The following is a 19,169-nucleotide window of genomic DNA, read 5'->3' on the forward strand; positions in this document are numbered from 1 at the left end:
TTACCCTGGTGCTGAATTATTCAAATGCTCTTTTTGGGGTAGAAACAGGGAGAAGGGAGAGAGGAGAAAGACAGAGAGGGAGAGAGACAGGAGAGAAAGGATAAAGGGAGAGAAGGGAAGGAGAGAAAGGGGTTGAAAGGAAGGAGAGGGAAAAAGGGAGAAAGAGAAGGTAAAGAGAAAAGAAGGAGGAGGAGGGAGGGCAAACCTGAGAAAAACAGATGAGGTATTAGATTGATGTAATAAAACAAAAAGATTGTGGTTATCAGACATGAAATCCTTTAAGTCAGCTACAATGACTTGGCAAAGCTGCAGACACATGAAAAACATTTTTTTGGTGTGAATCTACTTTATGCTTCCAGTGGCCTCAGCAAGTCTGGGGTCAGAAATACCATACCAGAGTGTGATCTGCTCAAGGGGACAGGAATCCAGGAATCACCCAGTGTCATTTCTGATTGCATTCAACAGTGAGTGAACAGACTCAACAGCCTAGAATCCCCAGATTCATATGCTAATGAAACTGGAGACAACATGTTGGGGCATTATTCTGCTATTTCCAATGGAAAGAATTAGTTCTCTGTGTTGAATATGCAAGAGTCAGGGGTTTCGGAACACTGGTGGAAATCTTAGAGTCTGTGAGACTCCGTCAATGGCTGATTCAACTTAACCTCCCGGGACACTTGCTGGGATCGTGTTTCAACTTCAATGACTAGTTTGCTAACCTCCGGGGCAGGGCACAGTGGAGATGTTGTGGGGCATTGACAGCCATTGGTAAGACACAGGCCTTCTCAGAAATCTTAGACCCCAGCTATGAAAAGAAAACACACATATGAAATAATTCACAAAGAGAACTCACAGAGCCACTAGCTACACTTACTAGTTCAGAACAATCTAACAGGAGGAAGGCTGGGGCCCGGTAAAGGCCCTTCCTTCCAACTTGGCCATTCCTGCTTCTGCCTGGAACTACATTACAAAGGGGGACCTAGGCCCTGTTCAAATTCACATCATACCCTAAAGAGGTGGAGCCAATAAGGCAGATGAGGAGAACACCAAGTCTGTCAGGACTGAGAAGACACAAAGGACAAGCTGTGGGAGGATGGGCTTTATGTGACATGCTTCTTGGAGGAAGAGAACAGAGTTTCTGAGCATCTCCATTCCCCATAAAAAAGAAGTTTACCTCTGCCACCACAGCCCAATGAGGCTTCAACTGGACAAATGTGCATAAAGAGTCCACTACAGGTAAGGAATTGTGTGCTGGGGGAGAGGGCACAGAGGCAAAAACACAACAGCCCTGCCCTCAAAGAGCCTCCAATCCACAAGAGGGATAGCTCATCCGTTAGCCCCTTATAAGCGGCCTCCACCATAACACAGCCCATCTCTGCTGCGGTTACCTGGATGATAAACCAGGAACAAACCTGTCACATTTTCCCACCTCACACTATGTTCCTGAAGAAACAATGTCAGGTGGAATATGCCTACAGTTTCTAAGGTTATTTTATGCAATCATATTTTTACAAGGGATGTCCTTTAGGAAACTACCTGCAGCCACCTCTGCCCACCACGCTAGCTTTGCAGGCCTTTTAATAAAGGACCCTTGAATTTCTTCCTCTCCTTTTAATTGGAGGTGGCCAGTCAGCACGTGCTAGAAGAGCATTCCAAACAAGAATCCTCGTTACCCTCGCCGTCACCGGCGTGGACTCATCATGGGCACCCAAGTGAGGCCACCTGGTGGTTTGGGAGCATGTCGCAAGCCAGCGTTTGCCTCACCTGTTCCGCTCCCACCATGCTAATTGGCTTGCACTTGAAGAGATGGTTGATGAACTTGGGCATGAAGGAGCTGTGAAAAGAGGTCAACACGTCAGAAAGCGTCTCCTGGGTTAGAGCGCTGTCCGCTCATCTTTAAAGCCCACCCTCATCCTCGTTCCTCAGACCCACAGGAAGGGGAGCAAATACATTGACTGGATACGAATCGCACACACGCCTGCAACTACACAAAAACAGAAAACAAAACCGAAGACTGGGGAACTTCAGGCGGATTTGGAGAGAGACACAGAACAAATGTGGTTTGTTTACTGTCTCCTAATATGCTCAGTCTTCCTTTGTGAAGCGCTACGAGTTTTATGTAAGATTTTATATGTTTATTTGATAACGAGAGGGGTAGCCTGGTGCTGAGCCTCAAGTCAGGTGGTCAAAACCACCTCTGACATTTGCTGTGTGACCCTGGCCATGTGACATCACCTTGAACACTTAATTTACACTGGTTCGGAACACCTTCACTACCAAAATCACAGGTTCTTTGCTTACATTCAATTACATGCAGTTGGGGTTTTTTGGGTTATGTGTTTTTGATGGTTATTAAGTTTATATTTTAAAATTGAATTCAACTAAACATTTATTAAGTACCTCTCCTACATGAGGCACTATGCTAGTGCTTGGGATATAAAGATAAAAGGAAAGGCTCTGTCCCCAGAGAGCTTACATTCTATCAGGCGACTGGACATGAGAGAAGCAAGTCAAAAATGCAAAGTCTGGACCAGAGGAACCTCCGGGGGAGAGCAGTCTCACAAATTGGGGAAGACTCCAGAAGTCCCCAGCACAGAGGACTGAGCTCTGTCTGCAGATGAAGCCATTATAAGTCTCAGATGCAGAAATGCCAAAGGAAGCGCTATGAAAGCAACTCGGAGTCTAAAGGGAGAACCCAGAAGGGCCTTCGCCTCTGGTCTGGTCACGCTGAGCACAGGAGACTTACTTCCAATAGCCGAAGGCACCCCTCCCAACTCTTCCAGGTTGCAGCAGCGGTTAACTGTGTCCGGCGCACGGTGCTAAAGGAGGAGGGGAAGGAAGGCGGTGCTCGGCACAGGGAGTGGGAACAGTGACCACTGGAGTTAAAATTCTAATTGATGCTTGCTCCCAGTAGGATCCTGGGTAGGTCAATTAACCTCAATAAGTCTCAGTTTCCCTCCTCGAAATAGGGGAGAACCGACGGCCCCTTCAAGATCCAGAGCTTCGGCCCTACGGTCTGGTTGTTGCTAGAGAAGGACACAGGGAAGAAAGCCGAGGATCAAGGAGAGACATCTCTGATTACAGACTGGAGGGCGGAGTGATGGCGGCATCGGAAGGAAGGCAGGTCCCATCTCACGACAGACGCTGTCTCGGCTTTGCAAGGGGCGCGAGGTCACGCCTTTCTGAGCTCTCCCTTTAGACTGGATCTTCCTGAGAGGAGGAGCTTTTACGCCCCACCTCAGTGGGGGCTTCATGGGACATTTAAAGGGATGTGGCACCCCTAGGACATTAAGGCTCGTGCTGGGACTGGCTGAGAAAATGGATTTCTGAGTTCCCTTTATGTGCACTAAGGCAAGCAAGCCCCTGTACAGTCCCCGTAGGAGGTTTTAAGCATAATAAATTTTCACTGAGACAGAATTTCTAACAGTGATTATGGGGAGCGTCAGGATATGATTTATCAGGCGGTGCTCTTAATGCAAACTAATGAGCACCCAGAGAGAGAAGAGGGAATGTTGGCTCTCAGTTCATTTGCCACAGTGCAAACATTAACACCCTGCTGGAGATCCCACCATATCCTTTTCCTGACAGACCAGAACTGAAGTTGACTGTAAAACCCAGCCCAACCCTGTTATTCCTTAAAGATTTGTTGTTGAGAAAAGCAGGGGAAAAAACAACCTCAAAGACTTAACTGAGTACAAACTGGGAGAGAAATCTGCAGGCGAGGTGCAGGTGCGTGCCTCGTCCCTGGGGAGCCCACGGCAGTGTCGGTCAGCACTGGAGGACCCTGCGGGAGCCTGTCCCCTCTTCAAAGGCCTGCATGCTACTCAGCTATTCAGAGCTACCTGACTCTTGGACAGGAGCTCGGCATTTTTTCTGTGCCACAGAATCCTCTGGCAGTCTAGGGACGCATGTGGACCAGACCCCTTCTCACAAGGATGTTTGTTTATCTTCACTCATCACTGAAGGAAATGCTAAATTTCAGTTGCAGGTTAGTGAAAATAAATGCAGTCATTTTTCCCATCCAAGTTCACTCCCCCCTCCGAAATGTATCCACAGCCCCAGTGGGGGAAGCCCAGGTTAAGAAGGCCTGTTTTATGTACTGGAACTGGCACATTCTCAGGGGAAGCCGGAAGTCTGGAAGACCGGGCTGGAGTCAGGCAGCACAGCGCCTATTACTTCAAGGGGCCAACATTCCTATGTTCAAACTCATGCTTGGAGAAAGCTGCGCTCAAGTTCCTGGAGACCACAGGGACCTGTCCATGGGCACTCGCCCTGGGCTTTCCCCACTGCAGCTGTCTTCACCCACTTACACGGCACATGTGTCACTGCCTATTAGTATTTGGCTTTGTACCACGTGCCGTAGCTGGGCATCCCGATCAGGCACAATAAATGTCTTAGGATTCTAGGGTCACAGATCCTGAGCTGGAAAGGCCCTCAGAGACCACCTCATTTTACAAGTGAGGGAACTGAGGCCTTCATCTGACCATCTGGTCCAACTCCCTCATTTTGCAGGTGAGGAAACTGAGGCACAGGGAGGTGAAGGGACTTGCCTAGCATCAAATGAGCAAGAAGCATCAGAGGTAGGATGACTGCTTTTGCCTTTCTTTGTAGTCCCAGCTCTTAGCACGGTATCTAGCACACAGTGGGTGCTTGTGATAAACGCTGGGTGGATGAGTGATTGAGCCAATATCCTACGACTGGGGGCTCTTCTGCTACACCACACCTCCTGGGAAACAAGGATGCATTCAGAAGAGTTCCAAATATACAGGAGGCACCAAGGAGGAAGCAGGCACAAAGCCAGAATAGAGACTAGAGGTTCTTGACCTTGTGTGCATCTTGGATGCTTTGGGCAGCAGCCTAGAGACGCTCAAGGACCCCTTCTCAGAACAGTGTCTGCAAATGTATACGTACAATACACAGGACAACAAAGGAAACCAAACACCAGGGTTGGCAGAAATAAAGGTGTCACTTTTTTCAGATCCAAGTTCACAGACTCCTTGAAATCTACTCAGACTGGTCCATGGCCTCTGCGTTAAGAGCCCCTGATAGAGAATCTACGGCCTCTGTTTTTGAAGAGTTTCTAATATAGTTGAGGAGACAAAATACCACAAAAAATGACTAAAGAAAGTTCTTGACTACGTACACCAAAAGACTGGTGTGGTTCAGACAAAACCTCAGATCAGAACGACAGCAGCATCTATATAGCGCTTGAAGGTTTGCAAAGCATTTTACAAACATCTCATCTGATCCTCAAAACAAACCTGGGAGGCAGGTGATATCAGGATCCTCATTTTTCAACTGAGGAAACTGAGGCACAGAGAGGCTAAATGACTTGCCAAGGGATATAGAGCTACTATATGTTTTCAAGTTTGAACTCAGGTTTCCCTGACTCCAGGGCTAGCGCTCTATCCTCTGCCATCTTGCTGCTGCTGATTCCCAAATCACTTCCACTTGGCTTTGTGATATTCTCTGTTCTTTAAAGGCCATATTGACTCTAATAATGCTCTTCTTAGACTAACACTGAAGTAAGTCTGCCTTCCTGGAGTGTGCCTGGGGGGGCACTGGGAAGAACCAGTCAAGAGTGCAAAGTGCGCATGTTTTGTGTTCGGTACCAAGGCTGCAGTGAAATCTCGAGATGCGACGCGGGCAAGTGCTGCCAGAAACACCTCAGGTTCATCATGTGTCTGATTTTTAATTAATTTTTGGTTGTTGCAAGTTCAGAAACCTTTTTCCTATTGCCAAATGGGGTTGGAAAAGTGCTGTGCTAGAGGACAGATCTGGCTTAACAAAAGGGCCAGGGAAGGTCCACAGGGCACTGGGTCACAATCAGACAATGGAAAGCACTCCACTTTTTTTCTTAAGAAAAGGTAAAATGGGGGGCAGTTAGGTGGCTCAGTGGATAGAGCTCTGGCCTTGGCATCAGGAGGACCTGAATTCAAATCCGGCCTCAGACACTTACTAGCTTTGTGACCCTGGGCAAGTCACTTAACTCCACTGCCTAGCCAAAAAAAAAAAAAAAGAAAAAAAAAGGTAAAATGGTTTTCTTAAGAAAACAGTAGAAAGAAAAATCCCAAACTTACTTTGCAAATTTGATGCAGAACTGAGTGAAGTACTTGCGTGTGGAGGCCAGGTTGTCTCGGATGATGGGGACATTCTGCTTTATGTGAAGAATCACAGAGGTGACATATGGACTCTGGTCACCAACGTGCTCAACATTTTGCCACTGCATCTGGAAAAAGGAGCACAGAGGGAGAGTTGTGAGTCCTGGAGCTAGGCAAGGGATAGGCTGCAAGGTGTAGCGCTTTTAGAGTTGGTGGAGATGGGGCAGGGGGAAGAGAAGGAGTCTGCAACCTTGGGAATTTCACCTGGTTCCTAAAGGAATCTGCCTGGTTTGCCCGAGTGCAGTAGGGTGTGGGATTGTCAAAGCACGACATAAGACATGTGCTGTTCTGAGCCCAGACGTCCATGCACAAAGGCCATGCCTTCTCTCATCTTGTTACTCAAGCCTGGAACAGTATCTTCATCTTCGACAAAACCACATCCACTTAGGGAATTTATACGCTGTTTTTTCAGGGCAGATCCAACTGGGGAATCCCATCTGTCTGTCAGCTACCCTGGCCCTTCTCGTGGGAATTACATCAATCCATCACACGAATTTTCTAAAACTTGAAATGACGGAGAAACAAATCTGAATGGATCCTTTGTGCACACTAAGACCCTATCTGTGCCATCACACCGTCTTTGAATGTATTCTCTTCTAGTCTGAGGAACAGCAGCAGCAGATGCTCCACATGGTACACTCGCTCCTAGTGCACTTCCAAAAACATCTTGTACCCTTGTTCATCTTGTACAGGACCATAACATATACCAAGCACAACTCTCTACCCAAAATGATAGAAGTAGAGTCTCCAGCCTTCTGTGGTCAGAGCCAAAGCTTGAGTGTTATTCCAAAAGAAAATAAAACCGGGGCAGTTGTTATTCCTGAGTATGCAAGCCATCAATGGTCCGCTATCAATTATCTGTAAGGTTGGACAGAACCCATGATGTGGTCCAAAGCAATAGATAACTGAAAAATATGACTTTCTATGGTTCCTACTCAACCCTGGTTATGTTTTGCTTTAGTGGATATGAAAGTGATTTGCACCATTTAAGTGTACAGGGATTGGACAACAGGGAGATGGAAGCCTGGTGCTTTGCTAGGAGGCTGGCAGAAGCCAACCTAGGATCAAAATCTGGAGGATGGGTTCCATGCCAAGTACTGAGAGATGACCACATGCTCATCCATCAAGGTCCAACTCAACTGATAGCTCCAGTCAATCAATCAATCAATACTTATTAAGAGCTAACTATGTGCCAGGCACTGTGCTAAGAGCTGAGGATTCAAACAGAGGCAAAAGACAAGTGCCTGCCCTCAAGGAGTTTACAATCTAACGAGGGCAACAACATGCACACAAATCTATACAAAGCAAGCTATTCAGGAACAATAAGAAATAACCCAGAGGGGTTAGTGAAGGCTCCCAGTAAAAGAGGGGATTTTAGTTGTGACCTAAAGGAAGTCAGTGAGGTCAGCAGTCAGAGCAGAGGAGGAAGAGGGTTCCAGGCGAGGGGGACAGGCAGAAAAAATACCAGGAGCCAAAAGATAGAGGGTCTTGTTCAAGAAACAACCAGGAGGCCAGCGTCACCGGATGGAAGAAGAATGCATGTTGGGGGGCCAAGATGTAAGAAGACTGGAAAGGTAGGAGGGCTCAGGTAATGAAAGGCTTTGAACATCAAACCGAGCATTTTGTATTTGATCCTGGAGGTGACAGGGAGCCATTGGAGTTGATTAAGTAGAGGGGTAGCATAATCACAAATTCGATGTAGGGAAATTACTCTAGTGGCTGATTGGAGAATGGACTGTAGTGGGGACAGACTTGAGGATGGTGGACCCACCAGCTGCTATTACAGCACTCCAAATGGGAGGTGATAAGGGTCTGCACCACAATGGTAGCAGTGTCAGAGGACAGACGGGGCATATTCGAGAGATGCTGCAAAGGTGAAATCGACAGGTCTTAGATCAGCTTGGATATGGGGGGTAAGAGATATGAGGAGCCCAGGATGACTCTTGTGTTGTAAGTCTAAGGAAATGGAAGGAGGATTTAGAGGAAAAGACGAATTCCATTTTAGAAACAATGAATTTAAGCTGTTTACTGGACATCCAGTTCAAGATGTCTGAAAGGCAGATGGAGGTCAGCAGAGACTCAGGAAGGAAACAGACTGGAGACTCATTAGAGTATAGTAATTAAATAGAGATGGTAATTAAATCCCAGGGAGCTGATGAGATCAAAAAGTGAAGTAGTATAGGAAGAGAAGAGAAGAGGGCCCAGCACAGAACCTAGAGGGGCACCTGTGGTTAGAGAGCATGATAGGGACTGGTCAGAGAAAGTAGGACAAGAACGAATACTATCCTAAAACCCTAGAGAGAAAAGAACGTCAAGAGGAAGAGAGTGACCAGCCATGTCAAAGGCTGCAGAGAAGTCAAAGAGGATGAGGACTGAAAAAGGCCTCTGGATTTGAAAACTAAGAGATCCCTGGTAACTTTGGGAACTCACCTCCAGTTCTTGCTCATGTGCAATGTTTCAGTCAGAAACTAGACTATAAGGGGTTAAGGAGAGAACAGGAGAAGAGAACGGAAGGGCATCTATCAAACGAGGACTTTAACTACAAAGGACAGAAGAGATCTGGGATGGCAGTAAGGATGGGAGCATCAAATGACGGATTTTTCAGGATGGGGAAGATGTGGGCAGGTTTGTAGGCAGCAGGAAATGAGCCCGGAGACAGGGAGACACTGAATGTAAGTGAAAGAGTGGGGATGGCAGAGGGGGCACTCGGAGGAGACAGGATGGAATGGGGTCATTTGAACAAGTAGAGGGGTAGCCTTGGCAAGGAGCAAGGCCAAGTCACCACGTGAGACAGCAGGGAAGGAGGAAATGAGCGCGCTCTCTCTCCTATGACCTCATGGTAACCAGTACCACTCTTAGGCACTTCTCCCAGGTGAATCTGCACGGCACTAATCTGTCCACAGGCTCTTTAATGCTCACTAGACCACCAACTCCTGGAGGACTGAGACTGTCTTATTTACCTCTGCAGCTCTTCTGGAGTTAACACAGAGTACATTACACAGGTTGTAATGAGCAATCTGAACAATTAGTTAACATCTGATGAATGAATGAAATCTAAAAAGAAAAGTCCAAAGTTATTCAAGGCCTCTCTCAGCCTGGGTGGGTCTCTGACTAGGATGACAGTATCCACCTCCACTCCATTTCTGTTTTGGAGCCTGGATCTCCCCCCTTCTCGCCCATGCTGGAAGTACAGTGGCCACTTATGGACCCAAGCCTGGGCTGACTGCACAGAAACTTTAGCCTACTCTGTTTTTCCAACCTGGGGGGGGGGGGGGTCTGCTCCTTCTTAGGCAGGCTGGTGGCCCACCAAATTGGTGCCAGGCTTAAGTGTGAACACCTACTTGGCCTTAGCTCTCCAGAATGCTGAGGCTTAAGGGATCCAGCAGCCTCATTCTTGCCAGCAGCAGGGACCACAGGAGTGCTACCACCACCAGACCATGCTCCACTCAGACCTTACTCATAGTTGGACGTGAGAGCTAAGGATTAGCACCTCTTCATGTCCTGCTTAAGTGTGGGTCCTTTAATAATGAGAAGAATGAAAGTAATAGAAGAATCCTGCTAAGCTGGCCTCCCAAAATGATGCTGACCCTTCCTTCAAAAGAATACCAAGCCAAATACTCTCTGTGCAGAAATGGAGGCACACAGTTCTGTGGTCTTAATGTTTCTTGGCAAGAAAATAAGGTTCTCAGAAGAAGGGGAAAAAAGACAGACGTTGACGCGGATGGTTTTGTAGCTTCTATAGAGCTCCAACAAACCCATGAACTAGTATTTCTCCATAAGAGCCACCAGTGCTATGCTGCTCCTCTAGGTGGGGGCTTCACACATGTGCAGGCCAGAGGATCAAATTTCCAACTGAAAAATATCTTAAGAACCATCTATTCAACCAACTCCATCACTTGACAGAGGAGAAAATGGAGGCCTAGAGGTTTAGTATGTTGCTCCAGGTTACACGGCCACTTTATGGCCAGAACCACGACAGACAGATACGTCCAGACAGGCCCAGAGGGCCTGGGCTGCTCCAAAGAGAACGTTTGTCCAGGCTCGGGCCCATTTTATGTCCTAACACTTCAAAACTTCAAAGACATGTCATTTTAACAATGTCATGCCCAAGCCAATCTGAACACCCTGATGCCTCGAGACGAGGCTCTTGATGAGCTGCCTCGGCTGAAAAACAGTGAACCACATGGTGCCCAGTCCCCTGGTGATCAGCCTCTCCACACTTCACTGGGCTAGTCCTTAGGGGAAGGGCACAAGGTCCATCCTGGGCACGTCCTCAAAGCCTTTCCAGGCCTGGCAGGTCTAGCCTGCCAGAGCTTGCCGTTGCGCAGGACCCAGGTCAGCTCCATCCCCTAATGAGGCCCTGGAGGAGAAGTTGTAACTCATCTCCAGTCCCTGCTATGTGTAATGTTTTCCTCATTACTTTTTTATCTTATTACCATGACTTTTCCTTCAATCTGATTTTAGGGAACTGACTCCACCCAAATGATGAGAAAATTCTTTAGGTGATGCCACATGATCTCATTAGGGAGAGGCCAAAACCTTCTTATGCCCTTTATGTCTCCATGTAATTTCTTCTCTCCCCACTCCCCAACCCTGACCTTATTTAACAAAATTAAAAAAAAAAAATTAAGACTGCGTGGGAGATGGAGGGAGGGACAAGGGTAATTATGCTATGGATATTTCCTAGGTGACTCTGGGATGTTTTCTTTGTAATCCCATCAATTCACAACTAGCAACAGCTATCAACACAGCAACAGCAGTATGGTATATATTGGCAGACTCAGACACGGGAGAATCGCCCATTCATAAGCACCTAATTAAAAACTGCAGTGTTTCCATTTGAGATAGAGAGACTCCTTCCTCCTCACGTCCCTTTCTGATCATTTGATAGGAGGCAGTCTGGTGTGGCGGACACAAAGACAGCCCCGGAAACGGGGAAAACTGGGCACACGTGATGGCTCCGTGACCTGGGCAAGTCACGTAATCTCTAAGTGCACTAGCAACTAAGACTCTATGTTGAAGAGGGGCTGACATGCACTGGCAGAGAGAGTTTCTTTACCTGGAAGTTCCCTCTACCAGGTCTAATCCCTGTATACACATACACATACACACCAAAGTGAGAAGTCTAACTACTTCTAATAATGGCTGGCCACCGTCAGTCCTGGCTGGGCACTTGGGCCAATATTTAACATGTCAAAAATCTGTGGGATTTCTGTGGGAACTCCCACACTGGAGTGGCCTGAAGCCAGTATCCACCTGAGCAGCTAAGTTGTAGAGGATCAGTGGCGGCTCTGAGAAGGGAAGGGGCTGCTGAGAAAGACGAGCTGCAGGATCGGAATCCAGACCTTTCTGACTCCAGGGCCAGCACTCTATCATCGTGCCATCCTGCTGCAAGGATCGCATCCATAAAACAAACAGGAGACAACTTAACACGACTTCCAAATATCCAAGCTAGCCAGTTAGTCTGGCTTACGGAAGTCGGGAAGCGGAGAGGTCAGTGTGGGCTGTCGGTAGGTCGAGAGACATTTATTTAGTGCCTACTATGTGCCAGGCCCTCTGCTAAGCACTGGAACTACAAATATGAAAAAGACAGCCAGTCCCTGCCCTCAAGGAGCTTACCATCTAAGGGGGAAGACAACACACAAAAGGAAGCTGAGAAGGGGGGTGGGGAGTGCTGATGAAGAGACAGATGGCCTAGGTGCCCTCCTTAAATGGAGGCTTGGGGAAGAGCTCTTTGCTCCACCTTCCAATGGACCCCATCTGAGCTGGATCTTGAAGGATGGTTAGGATGCAGATCAGTATTCCAGGCAGAGCAAACAGCATTAGAAGTGGGGCCTCTAACTTCAACTCCAGGACTCTGGCCATTAGGCTACATTGCCTCTTATAGCCACAAGAAGTCAATTTGCAGGAAAAAATGAAATGCCTCACACCGTAGCCAGTTGTGATTCTGTTAGCCAAGTTAAAAAACAACAACACTGATTCACGATTTCACTCATTTAAACAAAATGAGAATATATACTTTAAAATGCAGTGGGCCAAGGACGTTACCAATGCCTTTGTTGTTTGGCGAACACAGCTTTGGCATGTACCATGGGGGCTGTCCTGTCACTCACTGCCTCCAACAACTGGCGAATTACTTCAATGGCTTTGCCCAGTGGCTGCCCATTAGCTCTCCTGGCCAATCTGTGGCTTTACCTGTTAACATCCCCTGAAAAACAAATCTACTGGTAAAAGAAATCCAATCACTCTACTGGCCATCCAAAGTAGGTCTTGCTCCTTAAGGTGAGGACAATATAAATGTATTTGCATTTTTAAAGGGGGGCGGGGCGTAAACAGTAGCTCGACTGGAAGAAAGAACAAACATCATGAAAAGCCATCAGTGGAAATATGAGCCTAACTTCTTCTGGTAAACTTTGCTCCTGACATTTTCAATGGAGTTTTCCAACTTTCAAGTCTTGCCTTTTGTGCTTTTCTTGGGATTATTCCAGCTGGTATTCAACTGGCAATCGGTAAACAAGAAAAAACAATGTGGGAAGAAAGCAGGACCCAAGATGTAGGGAAACCAAAATTCCAGGAAAAGAAAGTAGTGACATGTTGATTGAGGAGAAAATGCTGCTAAGGCTGCCAGGATCAGCATTAACGAGAAAAGGTGGGAGGGAGAGGAAAGAGGAGGTAAGGGGAAGGATAGAGAGGGGAGAAGATGAGAAGAGTGAGAAGAAAGGAAAGGAGAGAAGGGAGGGAGAAGAGTGAAGGGAATAGGAAAGGGGGAGAAGAGAAGAAAGGGAGGGAGAGGAGGGAGGTGAAGAGAAGAGGGACAAAGGACGTGAAAAAGAAGAAAGAGGAGGGAGAAGGGGGAGAAAGAAGAGAGAGAGAAGAAAAAAGGAAGGAGGGAAAGAAAAGAATGGTGGGACAGAGAGAGGGGAGACAGGAAGAAGGAGAGAGAGAGAGTGAGAAGGGAGGAAAGGGAGAGAGATGACTAGGAAGTATCATTCTTCAAAACGTCAGAAGGCAAAGCCCCAAAGGCAACAGTAGCTTTAAAAATAATGTTCCACACTGCACTGTTGGTGGAGATGTGAATTAGTCCAACCATTCTGGAAAGCAATTTGGAATTATACAAAGAAACTGACTAAAATACCCAGAGTTCTGCTGGGCATATACTCTGAGGAGGTCAATGATTTTCTTCTAAAGGCCCCATATGTAGCAGTATATTTGGCAGTGGCAGCCTCCCTCCAATCTGCTTTGTATAGGCTCTGCGTATGTACTGATTTATGGATCTATCACCTCCCCTTCTAGAATGTAAGTTCACTGAAGACAGGGACTCTTTGTCCCTGCCTCTCTTGGTATTCCTCAGTGCACGTTTAATAAATGCTTGTTGATATACTGAATAAAAAGTGGCTGAACAAACGTGGTACACCAATGTAATGGAATGTTACTGTACTGTAAAAAATGATGAATTCTAGTAAGTCACAAGACACATAAGAACTGACGCAAAACGAAGTAAAACCAGGAAAACAACACAAACCTAAGGTTGTGAAATCAAAATGACCAAGCTTGATTCCAAAGAAGATAGAAGATGCCTCCCCCACTTCTTTGCAGGAGCTGGGAATTACGGGTGTGAAGTACTACAAGTAGTATCAGACTTTAATGTTCTGGGGGGTTCTGCTAGAGACTTCCTTGCCCCCACCTCCCATCTTCTTTAATCCTTATTATAAAGGATGGATTTGGGGGCAGGGATGAGGAGGGGATAGACATTCCTCAACCTTAAGATACATTAGGAAATGTAGATAATATAAAAACAGAAGATATTAATTAAAATGCCATTTTGAAAAAGAAATGTGGTCAAGTCAACAAATACAATGAACATTTTATCATAAAATGACCATTATAAAAATCTGGAGAATGAACTGAAATGTTTCTCCAACAAGGAAGTTCAAGGAGTCTTCTGAAATAGATCTGCTCACTAATAGTCAAAGCGAACAAGGACCAGGACCGTGTCAACATCTCCAAATGCCTTAGGGGATGTGAGGGCAGAGACACTCAGGCCAAAAGAAGCTAGGAAAGGAAAGAGAGATACTGGACAGTAGCTTAAGGGGATGGCAGAACCAAGTACATTTTCTTTTAAGATGAGGGAGACCAGGTGTGCTGATATACAGCAGGAAGAGGTCAGTAGAAAGGAAGAGGTTACAAATGGGGGTGGAAACGACAGAGGGTAAGCTTGGGGAGGAGATGGGATCAAGGATGCAGACAGAAGGCTGGTTTGGGCTTGTTTTCAGAAGGAAGAGGGGGATGATGTCAAGGGGTCTTAAAAAGAGAGAGCTCATAATGACTGGCCTCTTTTTTGTGTAAGAAAGACGGGAGACAGAGAAGAGGAGGGGCTTGAGGATAGGAGGTTTATAAGAGCTGTTGTGAGGAATTCTAGAGAGTCAATGAGAAGAATGAAAGCACTGACACACCAAAGAGACCAGCTGAGGTCCTTTTCCAGTTCTAACTCGCTATGATTCGTCTTACCAAGAGGCCTTACTCTCACAATTTATACTGCCTACTGGTTCCATTCAGATAAATCTCCTCAATCTTTGACAAGCATAGACAACTTTGTCTCTGTGTGTCTCTCTCCCGCTCTGATCGTATGTTGGTTTTTCTACCCAAGCCATTCCCTATGCCTAGAGCTCGCCGATTCCACTCTTTGGCTAATCAGGTGTCTTTAATCATTTAGGTGTTGGCTCAATTTCTTCCCACTTCCTTGCTTGTCTCAGAACTGTCTGCCACCCCTTTCTAATCCAGTGAACTCCAACTCTTCAGTTGTCAGGGTATGTGCATGTGTTTTTATTTTACTTTATTTTATTGCTTACTTATTTCACTGGTTAGTCCACTGTGTCTCCAAGATTCGACTATAAAGTCCCTGACTTTATGGTAAGCCTACTGTGTCCAGCCTTAATTACATAAGCCCCAGTGCTCCCAGTATAGTGTCATGCATCTTCTGCAGACTCAAAGTGTGTTTTATAAGGAACAGTTATTCAGACACCAGTTATTCAACAGGAGGCAAAGCCAAATGGAACATGCCACCATAAATAACCGTATCACAAAATGGAAGCTTTCCAAAGTCCTAGAGGAAGAAGCCACATTTGACAGCCTGATGGATAGAAAATACAGAACCTAGGGACAAGAACAGAAAGAATTTGTTTAGTCAATTTACGACCACTTGGCTTGTTTATATCTGGTCATTTTCATCACATGGATTTCATTTTCCTCCAAAGATGCAGAAGAACAAAACACAATGGCCTACCAGCTGCTACTTTCCCAAGTCTGTGGTTTTTCTATGGTATAAACAACTCAGTCTGAAGATCCAGTCTTTGTTAATATTTTCTGGCTAGGAAGCTTTTGGGGGGCAAGGGGGGGGATGGGGAGACAAGAAGTGTGAGGAAAAACCACCTAATGAACTGACAGTTCATATAAGCAACACCTGGAGTGTTAAAGCCCTACAAGTGTTATTTTACTGGGGGAGAGCAGGGGAGGAGGGAGGGAGGCAGGATCCTTCTTCCTTTGGAAAATGTAAAAATTCTTTCACCAGCTGCATTCCAACCTAAAGTGTGCAGAGGTTTGGGGGTAGATGGCAGCTGGAATGCATCATGGTCAGGATACAGCTAACATTCAACAGCAGCTAGGGGATAATCAGAGCCTATAAAATGAACCCTAAACTCTCTGTTTCTGACTTTTTCAGGAGGATGAATCAGCTTCCATTCTCCTGCTCAGAGCAGAAGTACCTGCTTGTACACGAAAGAGGAGAATGTGGAAAACAGGGCTCAAGTGAGGACACACCAAAGTCTGGTAGGAATTCCCAGGGTGAAGGCATATTGGTGAAACAATCACGATTCTGGAAACGTGACTTCATAACACTCAGCATATCAAGACTCCCTCCCTCCGTCTTTTCTCCCCACTTCCCTCATGGCCCCCACCTTGGGACAAAGCTAAGAAGAGTTGCAGTTTTAATTCTATTTTCACTAAATATTTACAATACTCTGTGAACCCAAATTCAGACAACTTTCTGCTTATATAACTTTCTGGCATGGACAGTTTTCCCCCCCCCCCCCCCCCCATCTTCCTACACAGAGCGCTGGCTGCTGGCCCAAGCTGCCCCTAGAGAAAAGCTTCCCTTTGAGTTTCCAAGGGCAGGCAGCGGAACCTGGGAACCTAGAAGGTTCCATGGGGATGGCTTCATTCTGGTGCTGCTCTAGAAATAAAAACCTCACACTTCCCGGCTCACCTAATCTACAGGGTGCACTGAGTGGGTACTCAGATGGGAAGCTTTGCCTAGAGCTCTGTGGGATATAAAGAAGGTACGGGGTCCATTCACTGCCCTTAGAAGTTTGAAACCCAGTGAGAGAGACATAGTGCATGTGGGCGTGCATACACACAGACACACACGCGCGCGCACACACACACACACACACACGAAGATAAATACCCCAGGGTAGAAGCTGAGAAGCCCCCAAATAATGGTTCAGATAATAAGTAATGAATTATTGACACAAATTCTTCCAAGGACTCAATGAGTTCAAGGTTCTACCCTCTGGCTGTCTCCTAACAATGGAGCCAGAAGCGAGTTTAGAGGGAAGTGGGCAAAGCTCTTGGTGGGTAAGAATGAAAGGCAGTAAAGCCAGGGAGGATTTACTCATTTGCTGAGAGATCCTCCTGAAGACACTTATGTCACAGTGGTGAGGAAAACATGTTGCGTGCCTGAAAGCAGCAGGAAAGAAAGCTGGCCTGTTGTGGACACCAATTAAACACCATCTGTTTGCTGAACGCACACACAGCAGACACTTGTTCCGTCTCTTACTTTAGAAGGACAAGAAACTGATTTCATCCTTTTGATCTCTCATTTTTTCAGGGAGCACCATGTGTTGCTGTCTCACTGGTTTGACACTAGTTTTAGTTTCCTGGTGCCCTGAGCCTTGTGCCCTGGGTGGGGCTCCTGGCTAGCAGGTACAAAAAAGGATCTTCTTTCTGCTCCTCAAGCTGACACCTGTAGCACGTAGGGAGCCAGTCGCTCTCAGAAAAGGGTCATGGAAGCCTTTTGGAATGATTCGTCAAAGTTGAGTGGGGATCCTTCCTTGAAAACCTACCTTGCTCATGGCAGTAAGAGCAGGGTCACAGGCAGCATCGAGGTCCTGAACCAGCAGCTGAATACTGTTGGAGATGACACTGTGAGGCAAACACATCATATCTGTCAGTGACAAGCCTAAAACGCTAACGATCATTTTCTTTAAACTGGGGTTCCTGTCGCCTCCGTCCTGTGAAAAGGCTCCAACCATAAAGTAATCGGACGGGCTCAATATATATTTCAAGAGGAACATGACAGCAATATTTCTGGCATTCCTGCTGGCTGGTCTGTTCCTGTTAATATATCCTGTCATCCCTCCATGTGGTCTAGACATGGAATTCCCATGGGGACTCTCTCTGATTCCCCTCCCCAAATCCCTTTTGGTCTCCCACAAAAATCTGCTATACCGTTTCCCCCCAAATATTTGTGTTAGCGCTGCAAACAGAAGCCAGAGAAACAGGAAACTAAAAAATGCCCCCATGGCTAAAGGGAATTTCGAGCTTTCTTCAATTAATTTCTTAAGTGAAAGCTGATCCCTGGCCTCTCCTGCTGAATATGGCTAGAATAGGAACTGATCACATTTGGTTCATCCTGCAGGGGAACACCAGGAAGGCAATGACTCTGTGTGAGCTTTTGTTCTCAGCTGGACTGGGCTTTACTTCTCAAAGTATCCTATCAATTTCTATAAAGACAAGACTGGTTCCCGAGTTGGGAGCTCTAGATTTCTCCATGCGTGCACGCACACACACACACACACACACACGTGCACACACAGAGACAGTACTCAGATCAAGCATCATGCTTTTTTATAACTCAGAATTGTTTGGTACACTTAATTTTGTTCACTGACTTATTCTATCTGGTAGGTAGAAGTCAGGCTGGCCAAAACCTGCCATGGGAAGCCCTCTGTGGTTTGACATCAGGTGGCTTAGAAGGATCTGTGCCCCATTCAGGGACGCTGCAGGAGGGTTTTCTTCCCTCTACTATCACAGAGGGTAGACTGGTACCCACCCTGAAGAGCCCAATCATTCACAGGCTGCTACACTGCAGCATGTATCACTACCACAATCTACCCTAGGGCCCCAAAAGAGATGAATCCTGCACCAGTCAAAGGCATCTTCAGCCACAGGCCTTGAGGGAAAGGCAGGCCCCCCAAGGAAGGCTGGCTGCACCTACGTGCTGAATGTGTCCATCTCCCCCGTCAGGTTGATCCTTTCAATAAGGCTCGCATCAACTTTTTCTTTGAGTTTTTCTTCAAGCTGTTAGGAAGCAAAGAAAATGATGACATATTTAGTGAAGGCCCCAAAGAGGATTGTGCAGAGCATTTCATTTAAATAGAAGGGCTCATTTACGCAAATAGGTCAAGAATCTGTGATGCTGTCAGCTTGAAGAACTCCAGGCATGGGAACTCCTTCCACTAATCTATAGCTTAGTGGATAAATCCAGGGAATTTATGTCTAAGGCAAAGAGAGATTAAGTACCTTGCCCAGGGATCCTGGGTGAGTGTCGGAGGCAGGATTTGAAATCAGGTCCTCCTGCTTCTCTCCACTATACCACACACGTAATCCATTTTAATGGTCCCCTGCTTTACAAATTCCTTCCTCCTCATCCCTGGGTCTGCCAACAAGCTCTGGGAGTTTTTGTGGAGGTGAGGGGGCACCACAGGTTCCCCTATTCTACTTTCTCCCAACATCTCAGAAGAAAAACACTCTAGGCTAGAAACTCCAAGAATCCCCAAAGATGCCTGGGAGTTGGGGAACTGCCATACTCGTCGCTGTGTACCCTCAGCCCAGGCTCTCATCCTGGAACCTCCCCTTTGGCTGCGCCATCTTGTCATGTACTCCATATGCCAGAGACAAGATGGGAAACAGAGCCCTCCTCTTCTCCATGATGACTGTACTGGTAGGGAT

At 46.6% G+C, this 19,169-nt stretch overlaps 1 protein-coding gene across 3 annotated transcripts in view; it reads right to left on the minus strand.

Annotated features, from left to right (window-relative positions):
* The window catches only part of VPS53 (VPS53, GARP complex subunit), a 135,176-nt gene that overhangs the window by 10,404 nt on the left and 105,603 nt on the right, over positions 1-19,169 (minus strand). For 2 of the 3 annotated variants that reach the window (XM_027861786.1, XM_027861788.1), the window contains exons 16-19: positions 18,436-18,518; positions 17,282-17,360; positions 6,081-6,229; positions 1,765-1,834 (exon numbers count right to left, since the gene is read on the minus strand). In XM_027861786.1, the coding sequence (XP_027717587.1) occupies positions 1,765-1,834; positions 6,081-6,229; positions 17,282-17,360; positions 18,436-18,518 (381 nt within the window). Of the gene's footprint in view, positions 1-1,764; positions 1,835-6,080; positions 6,230-14,440; positions 15,315-17,281; positions 17,361-18,435; positions 18,519-19,169 lie in introns of those variants that run through there. The other variant, XM_027861787.1, reaches the window with a different exon arrangement.

The sequence above is a fragment of the Vombatus ursinus genome, unplaced genomic scaffold, assembly GCF_900497805.2.
Source record: "Vombatus ursinus unplaced genomic scaffold, bare-nosed wombat genome assembly UNPS02014768.1, whole genome shotgun sequence".
Classification (NCBI taxonomy): Eukaryota; Metazoa; Chordata; class Mammalia; order Diprotodontia; family Vombatidae; genus Vombatus; species Vombatus ursinus.